Source organism: Camelus bactrianus, chromosome 20 (genome assembly GCF_048773025.1).
Source record: "Camelus bactrianus isolate YW-2024 breed Bactrian camel chromosome 20, ASM4877302v1, whole genome shotgun sequence".
In the NCBI taxonomy this organism is placed as follows: domain Eukaryota; kingdom Metazoa; phylum Chordata; class Mammalia; order Artiodactyla; family Camelidae; genus Camelus; species Camelus bactrianus.
The window spans coordinates 22,059,670-22,083,682 of NC_133558.1; the positions used below are offsets into that span (position 1 = coordinate 22,059,670).

A 24,013-nucleotide genomic window follows, 5' to 3' on the forward strand; every position below is an offset into this window, starting at 1 on the left:
GGTATATACGTTGTTTTTTTAGACGTAATGCTATTACACACTTAATAGACTACAGTTTAGTGTAAACATAATGCACTAGGAAACCAAAAAATACCTGTGACTTGCTTTATTGAGATATTTGCTTTGTTTATTGCATGGTCTAGAACTGAACCAGCAATATCTCCAAGGTATGCCTGTAATGTTACTGCATTCTACTAAACCTTTGTCACATAAATGTGCAGTTTCAGTTAGTTTTGGTCAATCTTCATGCAACTGAATTCCCAAAATACTGATCATTTTGGTTGTCTTTCTAGCTTTCTCCTCTTCTATTATATCTCTAATTTAAAAGAAAGGAAGATAACACTGAAAGTTCTGATTGTAGAAGTACTGTAACATTAGCATTGTCAAAAATTTGCAAAATACATAGTGGGTTTTTTTTTTTTTTTAGTAAAAAAAAACTAAATTATGTATCTCTTTGAGCACATTCTGTAGAGATTTGTATCCTGCTTTTTTTCTGGTCTTGTCCATGTCATTAAGGTTTTTCTTTTTTTTTTTTTTAAATGTCATTCCTAATTACTACCTAATAGTCCAGCATAGGGATATACCATCAATTATTTTACCATTTCCCCATTGTGGGAAGCTTAGGTTGTGTCCTGTGTTTCATTAGAACAACAGTAAACATCCCTGTATACAAATCCTTGTCCCTTACACAGATAGGTCCTCAAGATAAATTTTCAGATGCAGATCAAGAGGAGTAGGAACACGTTTATGGCTCTTGCTACCTGTTGCCAAAGGCTTCCCAGAAAAATGTGAGTACAGTTACACTAGCAGCTAGACAGCTAGACTGTACTATCTTCCACTTTCTTAAGGTTGAGAGCAGAATTGTAAATGGCATTCCAAGTCTCAGTACCCCAGAGTAAAGATAATAAGCAAATTAGACTGTCAACTCCTTGAGGGCAGGCACTGTGTGGTTTACCTTGATATCTCCACCTCCTAATACAAGGCTTTGTCCAAAATAAGAACTCAGGAAATGTTAATTGACTAGATGGATGGAGGTTTCCTGTTGGTTTCTAATTCCTTCAGCTTTCATGGGCCTCTTGCAAGAACCCACTAGATCACTCCCAGATCCCTTGCCTTAGTAGAAAATAATTTTTTTTTCACTTAGGAAACATTAACCAAGGGATTCCACCCTTTCCTGGAGCATAATGGATAAACACTAGATTTAAATTAATAAAGTAATTGTACTTATTACCATATTCTTCCAGTTAAATACTTTTCTGAAAGTCCTACAAGAAAAAACATACATGAAATGTTGCCTATGACCACATTAAAGAGTAACTCCTCAGTTGCCTAAATCAGAAACCTGGGAGTGGTTGGTATATCTTGCCTTCCATCCAATTGATAATAAACTCCAATGCTTCTGCCCTCTTGACATCCTCAAACCCCAGCCCCTTCCCTCTTTGCCTGCTGCCATTACTTCATTAGGACTCTCCCTCTTTCTTGAACTGTGGTCTTCCTGGCTCCCATCCAGCCCCCTTCAACCCCATCTACCCGCAAGAGGAATCCTTCCCAAATGCAGATCTGAAAAAGTCTTGGCCTTGATTAAAAACCTATAGTTGCTGCTCAGTGATTTGAAGATAAAATCCAAATTCTACCAGGAGACAGAAGACCCCGCAGAAGCTGGTCCCTGCCAGGCTTACCCTATAGTCTGGTCATTCTGAACTACCTACAGTTCTTGAACCTCTAGACAACCTGCCAAGTCTCTGAACATTCTTCTCTGTTGTCTAGAAGGCTTGTTTTCCAAGATGCTCACACACTCCATTGTCCCTCTCCTCCCACCCAGAAAGAGGCCAAATTATATTTATCCTTCAGAACACAGGTTAAAAGTCACCTCCTCCTGGAAGCCCTCCTTAACTGCTTCTATGCCTCCTACTAGCCTGGTTATTTGTCACATAGTATTGCCATTGTTTTCTTGCCAGTCTCACATTTCAAACTTCTTGAAGTCACAGTCTGTGTCAAACTCATCCTTGCTTATTTCACTAGCAGTTATCCCCAGGATCTGACACACACATCTCAAAAAAAAAAAAAATCTTAATGAAAGAATAGCTGTTGCCTTTCCAAAACTTGTTTACTATAGTGCTCAATCACTTGTCCAGTATGGAATGAGACTCACCTGTCTATAGGAATACCTCCATATGACACACCTAATACCAGACTTCTGAATGAAGATCACACAGCATTCTCCTGATTGACACATTTTGGAGATCATCTGCAGCAACTTTTTAGAGCCTGGATGGAATGGCAAACAAAATACAGAAAATTGGTTTTCACAGGATCCTTACTCCACCCTGCTTCTTTAACATGCCTCTCACTCCTGCCACCTCCCAGGACTACCTTGTTCATGCCATCAAGACCCCAGGAGCATCTTCTGTTTCTGATCTTTGCTTTTGTATTAGTTACCTATTGCTGCATAACAAATCCCCCTCCCCACAAAATAGTGGCTTAAAACATGAATTATTTCTTATTTCTCATGGTTTCTGTGGGTTAAGAATCCTGGAATGGCTTGGTGTCTCTCATAAGGTTGCAGTCAGGTATTGGCTGGGGCTGCAGTCATCTGAAGGCTTGATTGGAGCTGGAGGATCCACTTCCAGTTGAAAGTCCACCTCTCCATTGTAGACTTTTCCATGGGGCTGCTTGAGCATCCTCACGACATGGTGGCTAGATTCCTCCCAAAGAAAACACTACGAGATTCCAAGACTGAACTGTAATGCCTTCTATGACGTAGCCTTGAAAGTCACACTTTTATTAGTTCCATGGCTTTCTATTGATCACTTAAGTCTGGCTGACTCAGTGTGGGAGGGGGGTTACACAAAGGCATGAAAACCAGGAGGCAAGGATCACTGGGGGCCATACTAGAAGCTGCCTACCACACCTCTCAGAAAAGTGACCTCATCTGTAGTTTGTTCCTTCACTGCCCATATATCCTAGATGGTATACTTAACAGAGGGCAAGGAGATAATTCTTGAGAAGGCGCTACCCTTCCTTACATAATTGGTGGCCTGACAAATACATCATTCTACTATAAAAGTTCAATTTTCTAAACGTCCTGTAGGGTAAAGCTCTAATAAATATATTTCAAGTCCCACAGCAGGCCTAAGGGGAAATTTTTTAATAGATCCAGGAAGTCAAACATGTTTACTCATCCCTTCCACTGGGGTTAGTCACAATTTTTGGCCCATGCCTTCATCTACTTCGATGCCACTATATTTACTGCTATAAGGTTCTAGCCCTTCTCTTCTGACCAGGATTTTTTTCATTCAGAAGTGGAATATCATCAGAGACAAAGAGGCATATCAAGAAAACCTAACAATTAAAAACATGTAAGCACCTAATAACAGCTTCAAAATACATGGAAGTAAAAACAATACTAAAGGGTGAAGATTGTACTCCTGGGCATTTATCCTAGGGAAATAAAGATTTATGTTTCCTGAAAAACGTGTACATATGTGTTTATGGCAGCTTTACTTGTAATAGCCAAAAACTGGCATCAATTCAGATGTCCTTCAGTGGGTGAATGGCTAACCAAACTGTGGTGCATTCATACCATGGAATACTACTCAGAAATAAAGAGGAATAAACTATTGAAACATGAAACAATCTGGATGGGTCTCCAGAGAATTATGCTGAGTGAAAAAAGCCAATACCAAAACGTTGCACACTGTATGGGTCCACTTAAATAACATTTATGAAATAACAAAATTGTGGAAATGGAGTACAGATTTTTGGTTGCCAAGGGTTAAGGCAGGTATAGAGGTGGGAGGTGGCTATCGAAAGGCAACATGAGGGATCCTTGAGGTGATGAAAATATTCTTTATCTTGACTGTATCAATATCAATATCCTGGTTGTGATATTGTTTTGCAAGATTTTACTTTCAAGATATAGTTTTGCAACACACCACTGGGAGAAACTGGGAAAAGGTGCACAGGCTCTCTCTGTATTATTTCTTACAACTGCATGTAAATCTACAAATATCTCAAAATTAAAGGTTTAATTTGAGTGTTCAGTTTTTTTTCCAGCTTCATAGAAGTATAACTGATAAAGTTTAATTTTTCAAAAATTGAGCGAAAGATCTAATAGAGACTTCACAAAAAAAGATATGAGGAATGGCCAATAAACACTTTAAAGGTGTTCATCATTGTGAGTCATTAGGGAAATACAAATTTAAACCACATGAATTATACCAGAATGGTTAAATTTTTAAATATTGAAATGAAAAAGACTGACAACATCAAATGTTGGGAGAATGTGGAACAACCGTAACTCTCATACATACTTTGTTGGTAGAAATGTAAAGTGGTACAACCACTTTTGAAACTTGTTTGAAAATTTTTCAAAAAGTTAAAAATATAACTATTCTGTGACCCAGTAATTCCACTTCTAGGTATTTACCTGAGGGAATTAAAAATATATATCCACAAAAACTTGAATAAGAACGTTCGTAAGGCCAAAAATTGCCAACAGCCCAGGTGACCATCAATAAAAGGATAGATGGACAAACTACAGTATAGCTAGACAACAGAATGTTATTTATCCACAAAGGGACACACTAATGATACACATATCAACATGGATGAATCTCAAAAACATTATGCTGAGTGAAAAAACCTTTACGCAAGAGTCATACTGTGTAATTCTACAATACGAAGTCCTAGAATAGGCAGAACTAATGTATGGTGAAGGGGAAAAAAAGCCAGAACGATAGTTGCTTTGTGGGTATAGAGATGAGGATTAACTGGGAAAAGGAATAAAGGAAGTTTCTGTAATGATAGTAAAATTCTAAATCTTAACTGAGGTTTGCGTTACACGATCATAGTGTCACAACACAGTGAAAGTACACTAAAGATTTGTGTATTACACTTGTGTAAATAATATTGATCTCTAATTAATAATATACATGCTGAAGTATTTAGGGGGTAGAGTACCATTGTCTGCAATTTATTTGGAAATATATTTTAAAAATAAGATGTATTGATGGATGGATATATGAATGGATGCATAAATGGATAGGTGATAAAGTTTACTAAAACATTCAGGGTAGAATCTAGGTAGTGGGAATATAAGTGTTCACTATAAAATTCCGTACTGAATTTTACAAGTGCTGTATTTTCATAATAAAGTGTTGGTTAAAAAATGAACTTTGACTTCTATATCACTTCATACACAAAAAAATAATTTGAGATGATCATAGACCTAAACATAAAACCAAGACTCACAAAGCTTCTAGAAGAAAGTATTGGAGAATATCTTCGTGACCTCAGAGTAGGCAAAAATTTCTTAGAGGCCAGCAAGAGCACAAACTATAAAAGGAAAAACCTGATGAACTGGATTTTGTCAAAATTATAGCCTGCTCATCAAAAGACACATTAAGAAAATAAACAGACAAGTCTAGAAGGCACGTTTGAGATATACAAATGATCAGTAAGCACAAGAAAAAGTGTTCAACATCATTGGTAACCAATGAAATGCAAATTAAAACTACAGTGAGATACCACTAGATCTCTAAGATAGCTGAAGTTAAAAGGACTGACAGCAGCAAATGCTGAAGAGGATGCTGAGTAACTGGAACTCTCAAACATTGCTGTTGACAATATAAAATGGTACAAATACTTTGGAGAACTGTTTGGCAAGTTAAACACGTGTCTAACTAATAATCCAGCAATTCCACTCCTGGGTATATTTACCAAGTATGGTAGGTAGAATAATGTCCCCTCTCCCACAAGATGTCCATGTTGTAATTCCCAGAACCTATGAATGCAGAAAGGGACTTTGCAGATGTGATTAAGTTAAGGATCTTAAGATGGGGATATTAACCTGCATTATCTGGGTGAACTCAGTGTAATCATAATGGTTCTTACAAGGGAAAGAGAAACAGGGGAGTCAGAGGCAGAGAAAAAGATGTGATGACAGAAGTAGAGGTCAGAGGGCGAGAGATTTAAAGATACTGGCTTTAAGATGCTGGAAGGGGCATGGAATACAGGCAGCTTCCAGAAGCTGGAGAAGGCAAAAAAACAGATTCTCCCCAAGGTGGCCGGAGGAACACAGCCCTGCTGACCCACTTGGAACTTCTAACCCCTAGAACAGTAAGAAAGAAGAAATTTGTGTTGTTTTAGGCCACTAAGTGTGTGTGAATTTGTTACAGCAGCAATAGGAAACTAATCCACCTAGCAAAAATGAAAACCTATATCCACAAAAGGACTTGCACAAAACGTTCACAGCAGCTTTATTCATAATGGCCAAACACCACCAATGTCCATCTGAGAAGGCAGGTGGATTAACTGGGAAGAGACATAAGAGAATTTTATGGGAAAAGTGAAATGTTCTGTATCTTGATGGGGTGTCAATGCCCTTCAGTCACAAACCAAGCATGTACCTGTAAACAAGTTGGGATTTTTTTTTTTTCCTTGCAATGAGGGACAAGACTTACTATGCAGAAGCATAGAGTATCTCAAGAAGAAGGCTAAAAATTACTTAGGTGATTTGGGGAAGATTTTAAGGAAACAGGGCTTTGTTCTAGATTGGATGCTGTCAGGAAGCAAGGTAATTCTATGATTGTGTATCTTAAAAAAATCTTTCCTAGAACGAGGGAGGAATGAACATGGCTAAAGCCATAACTGGTAGAGAAGCAGTCACTGATAGCTGGAAAAGGGGGGTGTTATATTAGTGGTTTGCATAGTGAACTTGTTTTTGTCTCTGCTTGGACAAGATTATAAAGTGGTCTTGGTTTTTTGTCTTCTTTATCAGAGTCACAAAGTCACCTTGTCTGATGCTGATGTCTGACGACTTTATTTATATCCAACAGGAGAATGACATGGCCTCACTGTGAGCACCAGGCCAATTTTCAGCATGCCAAGGCCTAGCTGTAAGGGTGGGGCCGGTTCCTGGATGTCAGGGGCTGCTTTTCTCTTTTAGGCAAGTGAGTTACATAGTTATATCCATTTGTCAAAAGGGTGGAGTTAGAGTTTGTACATTTCAACGTCAGTGGTACCCAAAATACCTGTATAGAGAAAATCAAAATGAAAAAACAAACCATAGTACATCCACACAATGGACTACTACTCAGCAATAGAAAGGAGTAAACTACTGATACAGGCAACATCATAGATAAATCTTACAACAATATGCTGAGAAAAAGAAGCCTGACACAAAAAAGAAACTAGAAATACAAAAAAATGAAGAAGGAAAAAAAAAAAAAAAGAGGGCATACTATATGGCCCCATTTATCTGATATTTTGGAAAAGACAAAATTACAGAGACCAAGGACACTGGTTGTCAGGGTGTTGACCACAAAGGGGGACCTTTTTAGGGTGATGGAAAGGGTCTACAGCTTCACTGTTGCGGTAGTTACATGCCTATATGTTTATCAAAACTCAGAACTGTATTTCTGAAAAGGGTAAATTTTACTGCATGTAAATTACTTCAATAAATTTGACTTTAAATAAATAAGTTAGGAGTATAGGGATTAATGTAATGAGAATGGCAGAATGTTGATGACTATTGAAGCTCAGTGGTGGTTTATTACACTCTTATGTTTATCTCTTGTGTGTTTGAAATCTTCCATAATAAAAATTTTTTCTTTTAACAGAAGGGGAAAATCTCCATCTTTGATGGAGGCAAAGATGTCACCGAGTCATCTGACTGTTCATTCCCCTGTACACTCTTGGCACATTAATGAACTGATGACCTTAGATTCTCAAACTGACCTCCTGCCTTTCATGTGCTTAAATAAACTAGAACAATTTACTTTGACATTTCTTGCTGGTACTCTACAGAATTTTTTTTAATGCCATTTGATTCATAGCTTTCACAAGTTTTGCCCCAATTTGAGGTCTCTTTATTCCCTTGGCTTGGTTATCCTCTCCCATTTAATATTTATTTATTTTTAAAGATGCCCTTTCCCTCACAATGGCCTCTTTGATATGTCAGTAAACCATGCAGGGCTTATTTTTCAAGTGGCTGTTCTTCTGGATTTGTGCCATGCATTTATCACGGGCTTCCAATAAAGCACTTTTAAATAGAAATGGGCTCCAGGCTTTCTACGGGCTGTAACTTTTTAAACAATTCCTTTCATTTCTCCCCCCCTTAATGCCCTCATTCTGTCCTAGTTTCCCTTTCTAAAACTGAGCAATCAAATGATGGATTTTCCCCCCTCCCTTTCCCATTAGCAGGCTGAATGTGTATTGTGGTCACTATTGACTGAGTGGTTTACCCATGACCACTCAGTGCCCCAGTGTGGTCACTGCACAGACTCAGATTCAGTTTACTATTTCCTGCAGTGGGCGTTAAAGTATTTGCCAAGCATCCAGCACTCCTGGTCACATCAGTCCTCACCTTTATATTGTTAACTGGCTCACTATCAATCTACAGGATAAAATCCAAACTCTTCCCACCTACTAGAAGGGCTAAAATAAAAAGACTGCACAGACCAAGTATCGGTGAAGATGAAAGTAACTGAAACTCATAAACTGCCGGTGGGAAGTGTAAAAAGGGGCAGCCACTTTGGAAAACAGTTTGACAGGTCCTCAAAATGTTAACCAGAGAGTTACTATGCATCCCAGCAACTCCATTCCTGGGAATATACCCAAGAGAACTGAAAATGTATGTCCACACAAATGAACAAGAATGTTCACAACAACATTAGTCACCACAGCCAAAAACTGGAGACAACCCAAATGCCCACTAACAGGTAAATAGATTAAAAATTGTAGTATATTCATACAGCAGAATACTACTCAGCAATAAAAAGGAACAATTGGTCCATGAAATGACATTGATGAATTGCTAAATGATCTTGCTAAGTTAAAAAAAGACAGTCTGTAAGAGAGCACTTACTGTATACTTCTATTTACATAAAACTCTAGAAAATGCAAACTAACCTATATTGACAGAAAGATCACTTAGAAAGACTAGGAGTTGGGTGAGGGATTATAAACTAACAAAAGGAAACTTTGAGTCAGAGACGTGTTCATTATCTTGATTTCTTGAGCACATACATATGTCAAAATTTATCAGATTGTACATTCTAAATACAGGCGTATCTTGTTTTATTGAGCTTTGTAGATACTGCGTATTTTACAAACTGAAAGTCCGTGGCAACCCTGCATTGAACAATACCGGCACCATTTTTCCAATAGTACTTGCTTACTTCATGTCTCTGTGACACATTTTGGTAATTCTTACAATATTTCAAACTTTTTCATTATTATTAAATTTGTTGTGGTGATCTGTGATCAGTGCTCTTTTTTAAACAATTTTTTAAATATTAAATTGAATATAGTCAGTTTACAATGAATGTTGTGTTAATTTCTGGTGTTTAGCACAGTGATTCAGTTATACATATATATTTTTTTCCTTTTCACAGTCTTTTTCATTATAGGCTATTACAAGGTATTGAATATAGTTCCCTGTGCTATATAACAGGACCTTGTTGTTTATCTGTTGTGATCAGTGATCTTTGATGTCACTACTACAATTCACTGAAGGCTCAATGATGGTTAGCATTTTTTAGCAATAAAGCATTTTAAAGTTGATATGTACTTTTTTTAGACATAACACTTGCACATTAATAGACTACAGTATGGTATAATAATAACTTTTATATGCACTGGGAAACCAAAAAATTTGCGTGACTCATTTTATTGCAGTATTTGCTTTATTGAAGTGGTCTGGAACTGAACCCGTGACATCTCTGAGGTATGCCTGTATGTGCACTTTATTGTATGTCCATTATACCTCAACAAAGCTTCAAAAAAAAAAGTGAAAGAATAAAAATAACACAAACTCCTTGACTTGAAGGAAGACCCAGGCTTCTCCAGTTCCTCTGTGGGACCCCGCCTGGGCCAGCCACCATTATTGCCTCATGCTATTTCAGTCCAAACTGTAAGATTCAGCTCAGATGATCACAGTGACCCACTATGGGAGGATTTTCTCCTGATAATGCTTGCTCCCCCTTCTCCCCAGAAGCTACCAGTTAAGTTCCAACCACAGCTGCCAGGCCGCTTACCATACAGTGTATGTTTCTAGGTCTGCTCCCCTAACTCTGGCAGAACCTCCACAGTCAGGAGGTGTCACAGGCACTTTCGCATTCCCAGTTTAGGCTCCTGCAAAGATTTTTTTGGCTTAGGGTTGTTTTTTTTTTTTTGCATCAGTGTTCTTTCTACAGAAAGGGACAGCTTCCCAGAGATAGCTCCTTCCAGGACATCATTCATGCAGTGAACAATTACAAAGGAGCTACTGTGTGGGGCACTGAGCTAGGCCCCCAGAGCGAGGCTGTGTCAGACAGAAAATGGACAAGTGTCTGAGTAGTTCCCACACGGCCTGTTAAAGCTAAGAGAAGAGGAACACCTAACCAGAGTTTGAAGTAGGGTGAGTTCTGTCAGGAAAGGTGATACTTGATCTGAAGAATGAACAAGAGCCCCAAGTGGGTGAAGGTGGGAGACTTTCCCCGTATATAGAACACCTCATGCAAAAAAAAAAAAAAAAAAAAAAAAGGCCTGAAGCTGAGAAAGAGCATAAATTGTGCTGGATTCTGGAATCTGGAACCTTGTGTTGGTAGGCAGATGTGAAACTGTGATGGGCCTGTTAGGCCATGCAAGCATTCTGGCATTTGTCTAGATTCTAGAAGACTCTAGAAGGCAACATGGGATTTTCAAAGGACTTTAAGATGAGTACCTCATTCACATGTTTCGGAAAACAGCAGTGGCTCAGGTGTAGAGAGTACTTGAAATCAGGGCAAAGCTAGAGGCAGGGTACCTCTTAAGGAGGGACTGCATTGGTTGCGAGGAAGTTAACGGCAGCACAAAGCAAGGTGGAAGAACGGGCTGAGGCAAGAGGATCTTTCCCTTCTTACATAGTATTTGACATTATGTGCTCAAAATATAGCTTTGGTTTTGTTTTCCTAACTAGACAGTGAGGCCCTTGAAGATTAATTTTGAGCCTTCTGTTTCCCAGAGCACTTAACAGCACTGATCCCTGAGCAGCTAATCAATGATTATTGATTGGCAAGGGCTATTCAATCTACCAAGGTAGGGGGAAGGGGCGAGCAGACAGCAAGAACCACCTTCAACTGCCTACCGAGTCCCGAGGTAATCCTAGAGAACGCATCCTAGAACTAATTTAAATCATGAGGGAAAGAGCTGGCAAAAAGCCCTAGCTGAAAAAGTGACGTTTTAGGGCCAGAAAATCACCAAGGCTATAGAAGAAACCCATCTGCTTGCTCGCTGGCCTCGGTGGGAAACAGAAAGGCTGGGAGCTGATGTTTCACAGTAGAATCCAGGTTAAACAATCACAAGGCGTGTGAACACAGGCAAACCACTTGACATCACTCGAGCCAGGAAAAAAATTGGATAAAAAGCAATCTTTAGCAAGGCAGCCAAGGCCGCTCTGAAACACATTCCCCAAACACCACCTCTTTCTGCCAAAGAAAGCTTCTGCTTATTGGTGGTTCAGAATACAAAGCTCACCTCCCAGGACTAAGTGCACATTCAGGGCTGCTGTCGGCTGCCACCTTGTGGCCAAAATTATAACTGCACGTCAGGACTGAAATAGTTACAACTAGCTCAAAACCACTTGCACAGATTAGGATTTTTGTTATGAACTTCACTTGGCTAATTATCATTCCTTTCCATGCAATGCTTGACCCATAGTATCCCACAAACATGATTCCCAAGTTCCCACATGCCTTAAGATCCACTTCTATTGGTTATCTGTCTTGCTGGTTTTCCTTAGCTCGGTGGACCTGCTGGTTAGCCGAGTTGCTCCATCAAAAGCTTTGACCCCTGAGCACCAAGTGCGTATTTACAACCATCAGCAGTCATGGTTTGACCTGCAACCCAGTAAACCTGCCTGCAGGCTTGTGCCTGAGTTCATTGGGCTGCTCCCTCAAGGCCCACTTCTTAGCACTGTGCCAGGTATACAGTGTTTATAGTGCAGGACCACAGAAATGGTCCCATCAAACCCCTCTGGTACTTACACCAAAATGGCACTTGGCCCCAAGGGGAAACTCTCGACATACTGTTCTTGTCCATTTACTCATGTCATAGGCTGGGTCACCACTGACAGGCTCCAGGAAAACTGGACAGCACACTTCCCCTTTTCAAGGAGCCCTGAACAGCAAGAACTCTCAATTGTCTGGTGGTCTTCTGATTATGGAAAGATAATCCCAGGGGTCTTCAGACGGCTGGGCAGTCCCTTTAAGATGTTCGTTCCTGTGCATTGTTTTCCCCCTTGATTCTTGTAACCCCTGCACTTTGAAGATTAGTCATTCCAGAACCAATATAATAGCAACTTTCCCACCGTGCAGAGCTGAGCCAGCATGGCTGGTCTGGTGAAGATGCCCAGCTTTCCAACCACCTCCCAGAATGGAAACCACATTGGATATGACTCTACAGGGAGGTTTGTGCTGGAAGAATGACGGCCTAAGACAAAGCCAAGTATTGCAGTTCTAACAGCAATCAGTGATGTCACCCTGGATAAGGACAACTCCTAAAACTAATCCAGTCTTGTTCCATTTACATTCTTATCCTTAAACTGTTCTGTTCAGGCTACATAATGCAAACAAACAGGGCACACAAGATTAATCTTTTCTGGCTACAGGTTTATTCAACACAAAACAATCTCTTCCAACTTTACTGAGGTGGCTGACCACGTCCACGACCAAATCCGCCTCTCTGCAAGAGAAAGCACATGATGTCAACATTAGCAGTATGCCAGGCAACAAGCCTCATTATCACTGGAGAGGACCCCAAATGTAAAGGCTGAGTCCAGGCCATAAATCCCAGCCCTGTCTCCTATTGGATATGGGGCCACATCCACCTCCTATGCCCGTTTTCCTCACTGGGAATATGGACACCCACTCAAGAGTGAGCTCATGTATATACACACATGGAAGCACCTGGCACGAGGCACAATCTTGTGCCTGCCACACCTATCTCCTTTTCACAAACAAGACCTCGGAGAACAATCATGTACTGTGAAGACCTGCCACAGGACAGTAACTACCCCCATGGTGATACACCGTCCCTGTGCTGAGCACTTTACCCGGATTAACTAATCTCACAATAACCTTGTGATAGCTAAGACTATCAGCTCTACTTTATAGATGAGGAAACTGAGGCACATATAGGCACCTGCCCAAGATCACACCACCTGAGGTAGAGAGCCCACTCAATCTCCAGTGTTCAGTTCTCAATCCTAAATTTTGGTTCATGAAACTAATCCAGGGGTGTTACGACGATCACTAATGAAACAGATACCTCATGTAGAATCTGTGCGACTCACTTCAGTAATTTATATATATTTACAGAAGTTTGCATACTGTGGCTTAATGTAAAAACCTATTTGGAATTTGTGGTTGGGGGAGGGGGAAGAGAGGTGAGACCCACACTATACTGCATCCCTCGATGTGCAACCTCAAGCGCTGGGACCAAACAGTGACGCTTATGAAGAGCAAAAGAGGATACTTACAAACTGGAATTCGGTTGCTGACCCGGCCCCGGCCTCGGCTTTCTTGTCGGCACCAGCTGGAATGAGAAACATCGACGTAGATTCTTACGATCTAATTTACTACAGAACAAGGGCAGACAAGTCACCTGATCCAATCTTGCAGGAAAAGCCATGTCAGCAAAGATACCCCATGAAGTACAAGTAAATTACACCCTGCTGTGGGAAAACATCTTCTGAGCCATCTTCGCCCCCTCCCTCTCCTGTGGGCAGCCTTCCTTAAGTCACCCTTCAAAACTCACAGTCCAAACTGTCGGCCCCTCCAGGAAGGCTGCCTTGACCACAAAGTCTGGATTATGTGCCCTTCTTATATGGCTCCAAACTACCCTCACCCAGCTCACAGAGGGAGCTCAATGAAGGAAGAACTAAGAGATAAAGGGCCCACAGAAGCAAAAAAGCAATTTTATCACGATCATGGCAAAGTGGCAAACAAGATGAAAGATCTGTGCTGCTCTGCCCTGTACGGCAGCCACTAGTCCAAACTGAGATGTGTGCAAAATACCTACCAGATTTCAAAGCTTAAGAGAATGCAAAATATCTCACTAACATTTATATGGATTACATATTAAGGCAACACTTTAAAATATTGGATTAAAAATTAATACCCATATACTTTTGTCTGCTTTAAGTGTGGCCACTAGGAAATTTTACGACTCACATTTGGGGGACAGGCGGTGGTGGCAGGGGCAGGGCTAACAGTGAATATAGCTTCAGGAAATCTCTCTCAAGTGGGAGCCTCCCTTTGGCTCATTTCAGTCCATACCTGCTGTAGGCTCTGGTCTCCTCCCCACCTCGCCCTTTTGACCAGCAAGCTGCTGCATCTCCATACCGATATTTCACCTGAAATGCTCACTCCCTGTCCCACCCCCTTGACTTGGAGACCCAAGGCCCAACTGTCACACCCTCTGGAGAATAATTCTCTGACCGATTCTCCATAAGGTGTGACTTCTAGGAAGAGCAACTACTAACTTTCTCTGAACTGAGAACCTGTTTGCTGGAGGAATTCATCCTTACTATCCTATACAAGGTATTTAGGTCAAGGGCTCACTTCTACTTCACATATGAAGAATCAGGCATGACAAAGGAGGCAAGGAGTCAGTCAAAATTCCCTTTTACACCTTGGTTTTATGTGACAATAACTGCTTCTGCAACAAGGAGAGTCTCTTTCATACAAGTTGAATGGCTCCCCATCACATTCCAGAGTAATATCCCAAACCCTAGCCCAACCCACAGAGCCAGGAGACCTACATCCTTATCCAACTCTCCCACTATCTTCTACTGTTTAACAAACCAGGTTCCATCCCCACAGGCACTTTGTCTGGAGTGCTCTTCCCCCAGGTAGCCTCACCACCTTCACACGTTTGCTCCTATCTCACTTCCACAGGACTCTCCCCGAAAAATCCTATCAAAAACTGCCACACACACACCCCTACTTTAATTTTTCCCTGGAGCACCCACACCATGGACATACTTATTTTTGTTTATCCACTCCTACTACTAAAATACAAGTTCAATAAGAGAAGGGCCTGTTGTCTCTTAAGTACGCTACTCCCCTCCTCCCAGCCCTTAGAATCATGTCTGGCACACCATTAACACTCAACATTTGTTGAACAGACCTCTGTTGTTCCAGTCAATGCAAATACCTGCTATTTAAAAGCAAGTTTGTGCACTATTTTTGCAGTAAGAAAACAACAAAGGTGATGTGAATGGGCCCTGCCCTCAAGCAGCTTACCACACAGGAACACAACCACAAAATAACACATTGTTTTCCTAGAAGTTTTCAGTTTTGCTCTAAAGGTTCTCAACTAAAGTCTTCTGTGACCCCAGAGGGCCTTCCTCCTAGTACCCATTCGTGCATAAAGCAAGAAGCACAAAGGACCCCAGCTGGAGACGATCTGAGATCAAAATCAAAGCTCTTTCCAAAAAACAAACAAAAAATCAAGGCTCTTTCCTGGTCACCTTGGCATGTCCAAGGGCTGAGCCCCAGCGAGAGCGGAAACCAGAGATCCTACCCCAACACCCCGATAATACACAGGATGCATTACTCACGGGGCACAGCACTTCGTCTGTAGGTGTCTCTGTCGGCTTCCCCTCGTGTGAGTCTTGCAGGTCGTTCTCCCTCCAGACCTACACAAATTAAACCACACTATGAACACAGGCCAAAAAAACTAGAACTGCTCTCCAATCTCACTGGGCAACAATTTGATTATGATGGGTTAATGGGGACAGGAACTCCTACACTCAGAACTGTCAGCTAGAAACTTGCCATCATTGATGTTCTGGCTCCTCAAAGGCCTAGGAAAACTCACCTTAATTAAAATGCCATATACCTGCAAAAAGATTACTTTCTTGCACTGTATTTCTCAACATAAACACACATTTCCCAATTGCTTGGCAAATTAAGAAACCCAGCCATTTCTACAAACATATGAATAGCCAAAATTTTAAATATGACCCATCTCTGAAGTGGAAAACTTCCTGTGCAAACAGAAAAGAAGGCATCCTAAGTTGCAAGCCCCATCTCTTTATAAATATATAGATGTCACTAAGAATCCTTTAGTTCCCCTTTGGGCTTCTCTTTTACCTCGATAGGCTGTGGGATATGAAAAGCAGATTTTAAACACTACTTTAAGAAATTACTGGGTCCGTATTATTACAATATGAACTTTTTCTGCAAGTAGAAGAAATAAGATTGAACCTGCAGACAGTAGCTAAATAAATGTGAGGCCCCACCCAAGGCAAATTAGAATCTGTGTGGGAACAAACAGTAGCATCAGCACCCCCTGCCCTCAGTGATTCCAAGATGCAGTGAAGAACCTCTGCGCTAATTCTAGCTACCTAACCTCCAGAATCCCCTAGGCTGTGGTCATAAAAAATGCAGATGCCTGAACTCCATGAAGTCTCCTTCCAGAGAACCTGGACAGTCTAATGATCATGTTTTTAGGAATTTCTGCACCTCATCACTCAAGACTCACAAACTGCTCCTCCTACAAAGTTCCTTGGACAAGCTTTTTCAGAACCTATGGAAAGGGAACCATAACCTTGACAAATGACCACTATGAGCCAGCAATGATCAGAAGGTAATCCCCTCCCCTGCCAAGAAGCATGTTCTTTCACACTATTAGGTATTCTACATCCATCCTCCCCTCTTTAACTTCGATTATTTTTGCTCCCATTGCCAAGAAACTCTAAAGAACTTTCTTTCACATGTGGTCAACAGCTTTGCTCTGGGCTTTTTGGGGATAAGCACTTCTCTCCTGGAGAAATTAGTCAATGCTCCACCCACATGCATCTGGCCAGAGACTAATATTCCGTATTTAACGCTATCTCCTGGGATGGCCTGCAGACCAGAGTCCAGTTCCATTACAAGTGCCATGCCGGGGGACAAAGGTTCTAGGACTTGACCTGAGGTCCTGCATGCCAGAGTCCCTCAAAAGCAGTTATTAATAGTGCGTTAACAAAACCACCTCCACATCCTACACAAAACCCCCCCCCCATTTCACGCATACCCCTCCTCCCTGAAACAATAACTTCAGAGCAGGCCCTCAGAGGCCTTGTACAGACAGCATACCTTTAGGCCGTGGCCTGCCAGTCTCAGGACGGCTGCGGCGCAGGGTGGCAGGTACGATCTCAGGGGGCAGGTGGAGGTAATCACGGAGATACTGGATACCCTCGTTAGTAAGGTACCAGTAGAAATGTCTCCAGGCAAATTGTTCTTTCACGTAGCCTCGTGATTTGAGAGACTAAGACAGAAAACTACTGTTAAGACCCAATTAAAGGATTCAAGGGAGAAATCTAGTGCAAAGGGACGCTAAACTGCACAGTAGCCAAGTTTTCAAGGTGTATCTACCACACTTCCCTTCAAGGTAGCAAGCAGCTCTGGCTGTCCTGACCTCTCCTTGGAATTTGCCTTGCACGTCAGTGGAAAATCCCTCCATCTGCACCCCACTCCAGCAGCCCCCCGGTTACCTGCATGGCCTTCATGACGTGAAGGTTGGGCACGTTCTTGTCTGCCAGTTCGGGGTGCTTGGGCATGTGGACATCCTTCTTGGCCACCATCACTCCCTCCTTAAAAAGGAGTTCATAAATGGCAATACGGTTCTTCTTGGGCATCAACATCTGCAGGAAGGAAAAGCACTTTCGAACAACGTACCCAGGGACCAGTACCCTAGTTCCTGGTCTCCCAAACGGCCATACAAAATCATTGTCCAACGGGTGGAAATCTGAAATACAGCGTGGAAAACATACAGGACAACAGGAATTTAAACTCCGCAAAATTGAAGACTAATAGTTTCTAGCTCCCTCATCCACCTTCGAAAAACGATTCAGGTGAGCAAAAAGTTCCCTAGAGATTAAAAACAAAACGGGGCTGGGGTGCATACTCGCTCCAGATCTTCACTCTCACAACCACAAAGACATAAAAGGCGCAGACCCTGTAGGAGTAACTGGGGACCATAAACTCTACCTACCGAGGAACGGCGCGGCGGTAGTTTCAGGTGCGCGGGGAGGACCCAGAGGAAAGCTCTCAATTCATGACAGGCCGCCGACCCCAAACCAAAAGGCTAAGGCCTTCGCAGCCTCATCCCCTACTACTTTTCCTCCAAACTAGAGCTCCATGGCCAGGCAAGGAGGCAGCTCGGGGTGGAGGTCTGCTCAGAAGGAAAAGCTTGCAAGAGGGGCGCAGTCTCCGTAGCCTCGGTCGGTTAGTCCCCACCACGCAAGGGCTTCATCCTCCCCTTCTAGGCCCTCCGCTATCAGGTCGCCAATCTTCGCCTGCCAGCACCCCACTTCCCGGTGAAGCGAACCCCTGGCCCCTCTCACTGCTCAGAAATGAGCGTGCGAGGAGCAGGAGAGGGACCTCTCGCGCCAACCCCGGGAAAGCAAAGCGACTACGACGGCGAGAGAGCCAGGATGGGGGCCGATGGAATCCGGACTCCAGAGAAACTCACCGCGACGGCTGTTGCGTCCGGGGCCGGAGCTGGAAAGGAAAGAGCATGCGCAGCGCAGCGTCTCTTCCGGGCTGCCGTGACCCGCCCCCTGTCAGGACCCGCGCGCTGCCTGGGCTGGCCTAGGCAGTGCCTGAGGAACTGGCGGCTCCGTGCGGCGGCGAACCCTGACCGCCTTGAGCACACGCGCACGGGGAAAGCGCTTCTGGGGACTTCTGACTCAGCGTACTTTGTCAATATTCGGTCACTTTATTCTTGGCCAGGCTCTTTAGAAACTCGCTACTCTTTATTTTCTTCGTTTTCCGTCGTTGATAATTTAACTTATTATTGTGTAAGTAATATATGCTCTTTGAACGAGGAAAAAGAGAGACCATACAGACAAAACAGTAATAACAGCAATAGCAATAATAAACAAACAAACAAACAAACAAACAAACAAATAAAAATAGAATCCCACCAAGCAAAGAACCGCTATTAACTTTTTCGTACATGTTCTTGTAAACGCACACGCACCCAAGGAAATATATTTTTTAACCCAAATGGCATGTTTTGTATGTAGGTTACGGTATGATATTTGGTAACCTGGTTTTTTTTTTGTTTACCAATACATCATGATTCTCTTTTCATATTAGTTAATACCTGCGATTACAGTGCCTACGTAGTAGTCCACTGATAGTTTAATCAACACTATTATGACTGGAGAGAGATATGTGTGTGTGTGTGTGTGTGTGTGTGTGTATGTGTCTTCTTTTTTTTTAAGCCTTCACTATTATAACTAACGAGACCATATACTAATCTTCAGCCTTCTCCGATATTTTCCTGAGGACAAATTCCTAGAAGTGTAATTGTTGAGTAACAAAGCACACACATTTTTAGGTTTTGACACTTGGCACGCTGACTTCCAGGAAGGCATTATCAATTACATTACCACCAAAAGTTATTAACAAGGCCCTCTTCCCCATTAACTCTGCTCATATTGGATAATTCTTTTTCATTTCTGTCAATCTAATAGATAAAATATACTAATCTCATTGCACTTTTGATTTGCTTTTCCTGATTAATTCCATGTTAAACATTTTTCTTTTTAGGCATTTGTGTTCCTTCTTTTATAAATTGTTCTTTTCCATTACCTGTTTTCCTATTCAGAGTTTTTTCCTTATTGATTGAAGTCACTTTCTACATGTTAAAGTTATTAACCCTTTGTCACATATTTTTCAAGAATATCCCTGTTTTTTTCGTTTGTCTCAATTTTCATGGCATTCTGAAGTTTCACGTTTCTTTATATTCAAATCTTTATGGTTTCAGACTTTAGTACAATGCCTAAAAAGTCACGCTGCATCTGAAGATTACATAATATTCACATATAGGTCTTTCAAGTATTTTTGTGGTTTCATTATTTAAAAACAAGTATTTTAAAACAAGTTTTGCAGGATGGAAAGAGTTCTGTAGATTGGTTGTACAACAGTGTGAATTACTTGACACTACTGAACTGTACACATAAAATAGTTAAGATAGTAAATCTTATGCATATTTTGCCACAATTTTAAAAAATATTCATACACATTTACAGAAACTTAAAATAAAAAAAGCTAGATGGTACAGACAAGGAACAACATAATCTAAGAACTGGTCAAGCAGATTTGGAAAATGAAACAAGAAAACTTCTCATAATGAAAACTAAACTGATTGAAACTTAAAACTTAATTTAAAAAAAGGAATAAACAGATCCAACACACTCAAGGAGAACAATCATGAAATGGGAGATAGAAGAAAAAACAATTTTCCTCACAGTGTAGCCTAGAGATTGAAAGAGCTGGGATATTTGAGAGAAAGGATTTGAGCTATGAAGAATAGAGTGAGAAAGGCTTCACACATGTTTGTGTGAAGTCTTATAAGGAAATAATAGAGAATATGAGAAAGAGACACCATCAGAATATCCTCCAGAATTCTTGAAAGACAACACACTTCAGATTACCTGGGATCATCAAATCCAAAGTTGAATAAATAAAAGCAGATCCATGCCTAAACCTATCATAATGAAATTGAAGAACAGCAAAGATAAAGAAAAGATCTTAAAAGCAGCCAGCAGGAAAAGACAGATGTGACCGCTCCCTTCCCAGTAGCAACACTGGAATGCAGTCCACTGAAATATCCTCTTCCAGGTCTCTTCCCTGACAGTGGCTTGAGTGATCCTGCTACAACATCAGACCATGTCACTCCCCTGCTTAAAACCGTCCAACGACTCTCCTGCTCACTTCTGAAAATATTCAAGGTCTTTATGTGACTTAAGTTTTTATGTTTAAATCTTTTATCCTCCTGGAAAGTCTCCTGATGTAAAAATTTCCCCTCTAACAGTTAACTGGCATTTCAATGTCATTACCTCAGTAAGCTATGCTTCTGTTTATCTGAAATACTGCTAAATTGTTTAAGAGAGATGAATTCAGTTTTAGATTTTGTTGCATTTGTGCCTGTGAGACACAGTGGTGAAAATACTTGGGATAATTTTAAAGAGCTCAGAATGTGTCCTGTGGGAGAGAGCTGGGTTAGATTAGGTCAGGGAACCATCTAAGACCCTGTGAGGATCTGAGATCACCTAGAGAGGATGTGGAGTGAGAAGAGGATGAGGAAGGACCCCATAGCACTTCCCAGCGCACCCTTGGATGGTGGCCCTGTGGTGTCTCCATCCCCAGACAGAGCCTTCTCGTGGGCAGGAACCATGCCTTGCTCTTCTCTGTGTCCTCCCAGCAGTTAACATAACATCTTGCACATGGTTGGGATATTTAATAAATGTTTCAGGAATAAACAGCAACACCATGGTGAGCAGAGGAGATTAGAGGTGACTGAGTGAGGAAGGAAGACAAATAATAATAATACCCTCTGACACTTCAAAAGACTTCTCAGATGGCAGTGCATCCTTTCAGCAGTTAGGCACTGAGCACCTGGCACTGGGCCAGGTGGTGGGGCAAGAGTGGGGACAGAGACACACCTGGACCCCACACTAAGCAAAAAATACCTCTATTATGTGCTGGGAGCTGTGAAGAAAATGATCAGGGTGTGGTGAACCAGAGTAATGGAGGAGTCAAGCATGGATTGAGAAAAGGCTGGAGGAAGGGTTCCAGCCCAAGGCTCTGCTGCAGAGGAGCGCTTGAACAGAAAGGCAGCTGGTGTGGCCGGGACATGTGAACAAGGCGAACCTGGACAAGCATGGTGGCCTCAGACAGGAGGCAGGATTTTATTCAAAGTGCAATGAAAAGCCACAGAAAGGTTTCAAGCAGTAGTGACAGGATCAGATGTATATGAAGAGGAATATAGGTTTGTACACGTATGACTAAAACATCATGCTGTACACCAGAAATTGACACAACATTGTAAACTGACTGTACTTCAATTTACAAAATGGGGGGAAAAAAAACCTCTTAGAAAAACACTATTGCAAAATTTAGGAAAAAAATAAAATGAAATCCAGTTAAACTAATAGTATAACATGTTTTAAAATACAGTTTATTACCAAAAAGAATTGTATTTTAAGCTTATATATGTGAACTAGAATTAAAACATAAAAAGTGCATATACATATGTGAAAAATATAAACATTTTCCAAAAAATAGAGATTATAAAGACCAACCCCATTTTTATCACTCCCACCCTGTATTGTGCATGTGTATATCCCCTGCCACTTGTTAAAGACACACAAAAAAAAATGCACACATAAAAAACCCAAAAAAACCAACAATCAAACAAAAAAGGCCTGGAAAGATAGCTGTTTCTTGTTCAAGGTCACAGAGGTAAAAAGTGATGGAACTGGACCCTGACTGCAAAGCCTCAAGCTGTCCCTGGGGGTCTCCCTGCTGGGGCCACGGTCAGGGGCAGGGAGTCAGAGGCCAGAATTCAGAGCACTGAGAAGAGGGACTCTGGCTCTCCTGAGGTTCGGTCTCATCCTGCTGCCAGTTAGAATCCTTTAGGAGGCTTTTAAAAACCCATTTACCCAGGCCACACCCCAATTAAGTTGGACACTCAGGGGTTGGGGCCCAGGCATTAGTATTTTGCTTCTTAATTTTTTCTTGATGTGTAGTATACTTACATTAAAGTGCATAAATCTTAAGGTTTTAACTCAATGTATTTTCGTGTGTGTGTGTTTGTGTGTGTGTGTGTGTGTGTGTGTGTGTGTGTGTATGAATGAATCTGTTAATTATCATCCAGGTCAAGAGAGAGAACATGACTAATACCCAGAAGTCCTTCTTTCTTGTCAATGTCCGCCACCCCCAGTCCCGGGTACACACTATTCTGACTCATGTCCCCACAGCATGTGTTACTTTGTGTCTGGCTGCCCGCCCCTCTCCATCATTAGGTCTGTGAGAATCCATGTCACAGGCATCAGTAATTCATTCCTTTTTGTTGGTAGTGGCATTCCATTGTCTAGATATATCACAATTTGTTTATCCATTTACCAATTGATAGACATCTAAGTTTTCCCCAGTGTTTATAAATAAAGCTGCTAAGAATATTCTTATACATGTTTTCTGGTGAACATATGTATGGGCAGCAGCAGTTTTAAAGCCACCAACGTTGAGAACCACCGACTTTGAGGAAGCTATAAAATCCTGAGGGCTGCTGCTACAGATGGAAGTCAGGGTCTGGGTCCCCAGGGCCCCCTGGAGTCTCTCCAGTTGTAAATGAATAAACTATGGCTCGTAAAGATTTTCTAATTGCAGTTCCTTTCCTTCTGAGGTTCCAGAGCCTTCTTTGGTCACAGAAGGAATGGAGGGGACCTGGGAAGCAGCACCCCTGTGGCCAGCACGGTGGCTTCTATTTCTGGGAGGCTCTCGGAACAAGGTGGAGGGCAGGTACAGTGAGGCACTGGCTGTGACAACAGTAAACCAGACACCCTCAACAGACACTATCTAGAATAGATTCCTAATCCTCTAGCACATCACCTCCTACTCTTGAAGAAACCTCAAAAGAGCCATCTGTGCTGCGAATTTTCATTTATAGTTCCCACAGCATATATGAGTTTGCGATCTGTAGATAGATGGCTCCTGATACATTCCCGGACACACACACCCACACACACACACACACACACACACCCACACACACACACATACACACACACACATACACATCACCCACATCTGTTGCCTTGGGGCTGAAGGCGTGATTTCTCCTCTAAATGGAGCATGATCCTCCCCTCCACACGGGCAAACCACATCAGGGACAACTTCTCCCTCTGTGGCTGCCACTTCTGTGCCTGTCACTGTTTGGGGCAGTGCCTCTGACCTCATCTGCCTGGAGCTGCTGTGATTATTTTCCTGAATTATTTGATAATGACTAGTGCTGAGGCAAAAAACAGCAGACAGAGTTCAGGGAACAACACATGTTCACAGCCTGTTGGATCTGTTGCCTCCATTGGTGGTACACGTTGCTGTCAAGGTCTGGTTTATCCATTGTCACCTGTACACCTCTAAGCCTTTCTCAGACTCACTTGTTTTCTTTTTAACTGTCTCCTTAGACAGCTTTGAGTAACTGTTTT

The 24,013-nt window shown here is 41.7% G+C and overlaps 1 protein-coding gene across 2 annotated transcripts; it reads right to left on the minus strand.

Moving 5' to 3' along the window:
- Window positions 1-12,611: 12,611 nt before the first annotated feature.
- RPS10 (ribosomal protein S10) lies at window positions 12,612-18,607 on the minus strand. Of its 2 annotated transcripts, none has more exons than XM_010949058.3 (6): window positions 18,487-18,607; window positions 17,507-17,656; window positions 17,109-17,280; window positions 15,587-15,664; window positions 13,502-13,557; window positions 12,612-12,705 (listed from the first exon to the last, which is right to left on the minus strand). In XM_010949058.3, the coding sequence occupies exons 2-6, from the start codon at window positions 17,654-17,656 to the stop codon at window positions 12,664-12,666; spliced, it is 498 nt and encodes a 165-aa protein (XP_010947360.1). In that variant the 5' UTR covers window positions 18,487-18,607; the 3' UTR covers window positions 12,612-12,663. The 2 variants fall into 2 exon arrangements, with proteins under 2 accessions (XP_010947360.1, XP_045368179.1); XM_045512223.1 differs by lacking the exon at window positions 18,487-18,607 and adding an exon at window positions 18,007-18,030.
- Window positions 18,608-24,013: the final 5,406 nt, after the last annotated feature.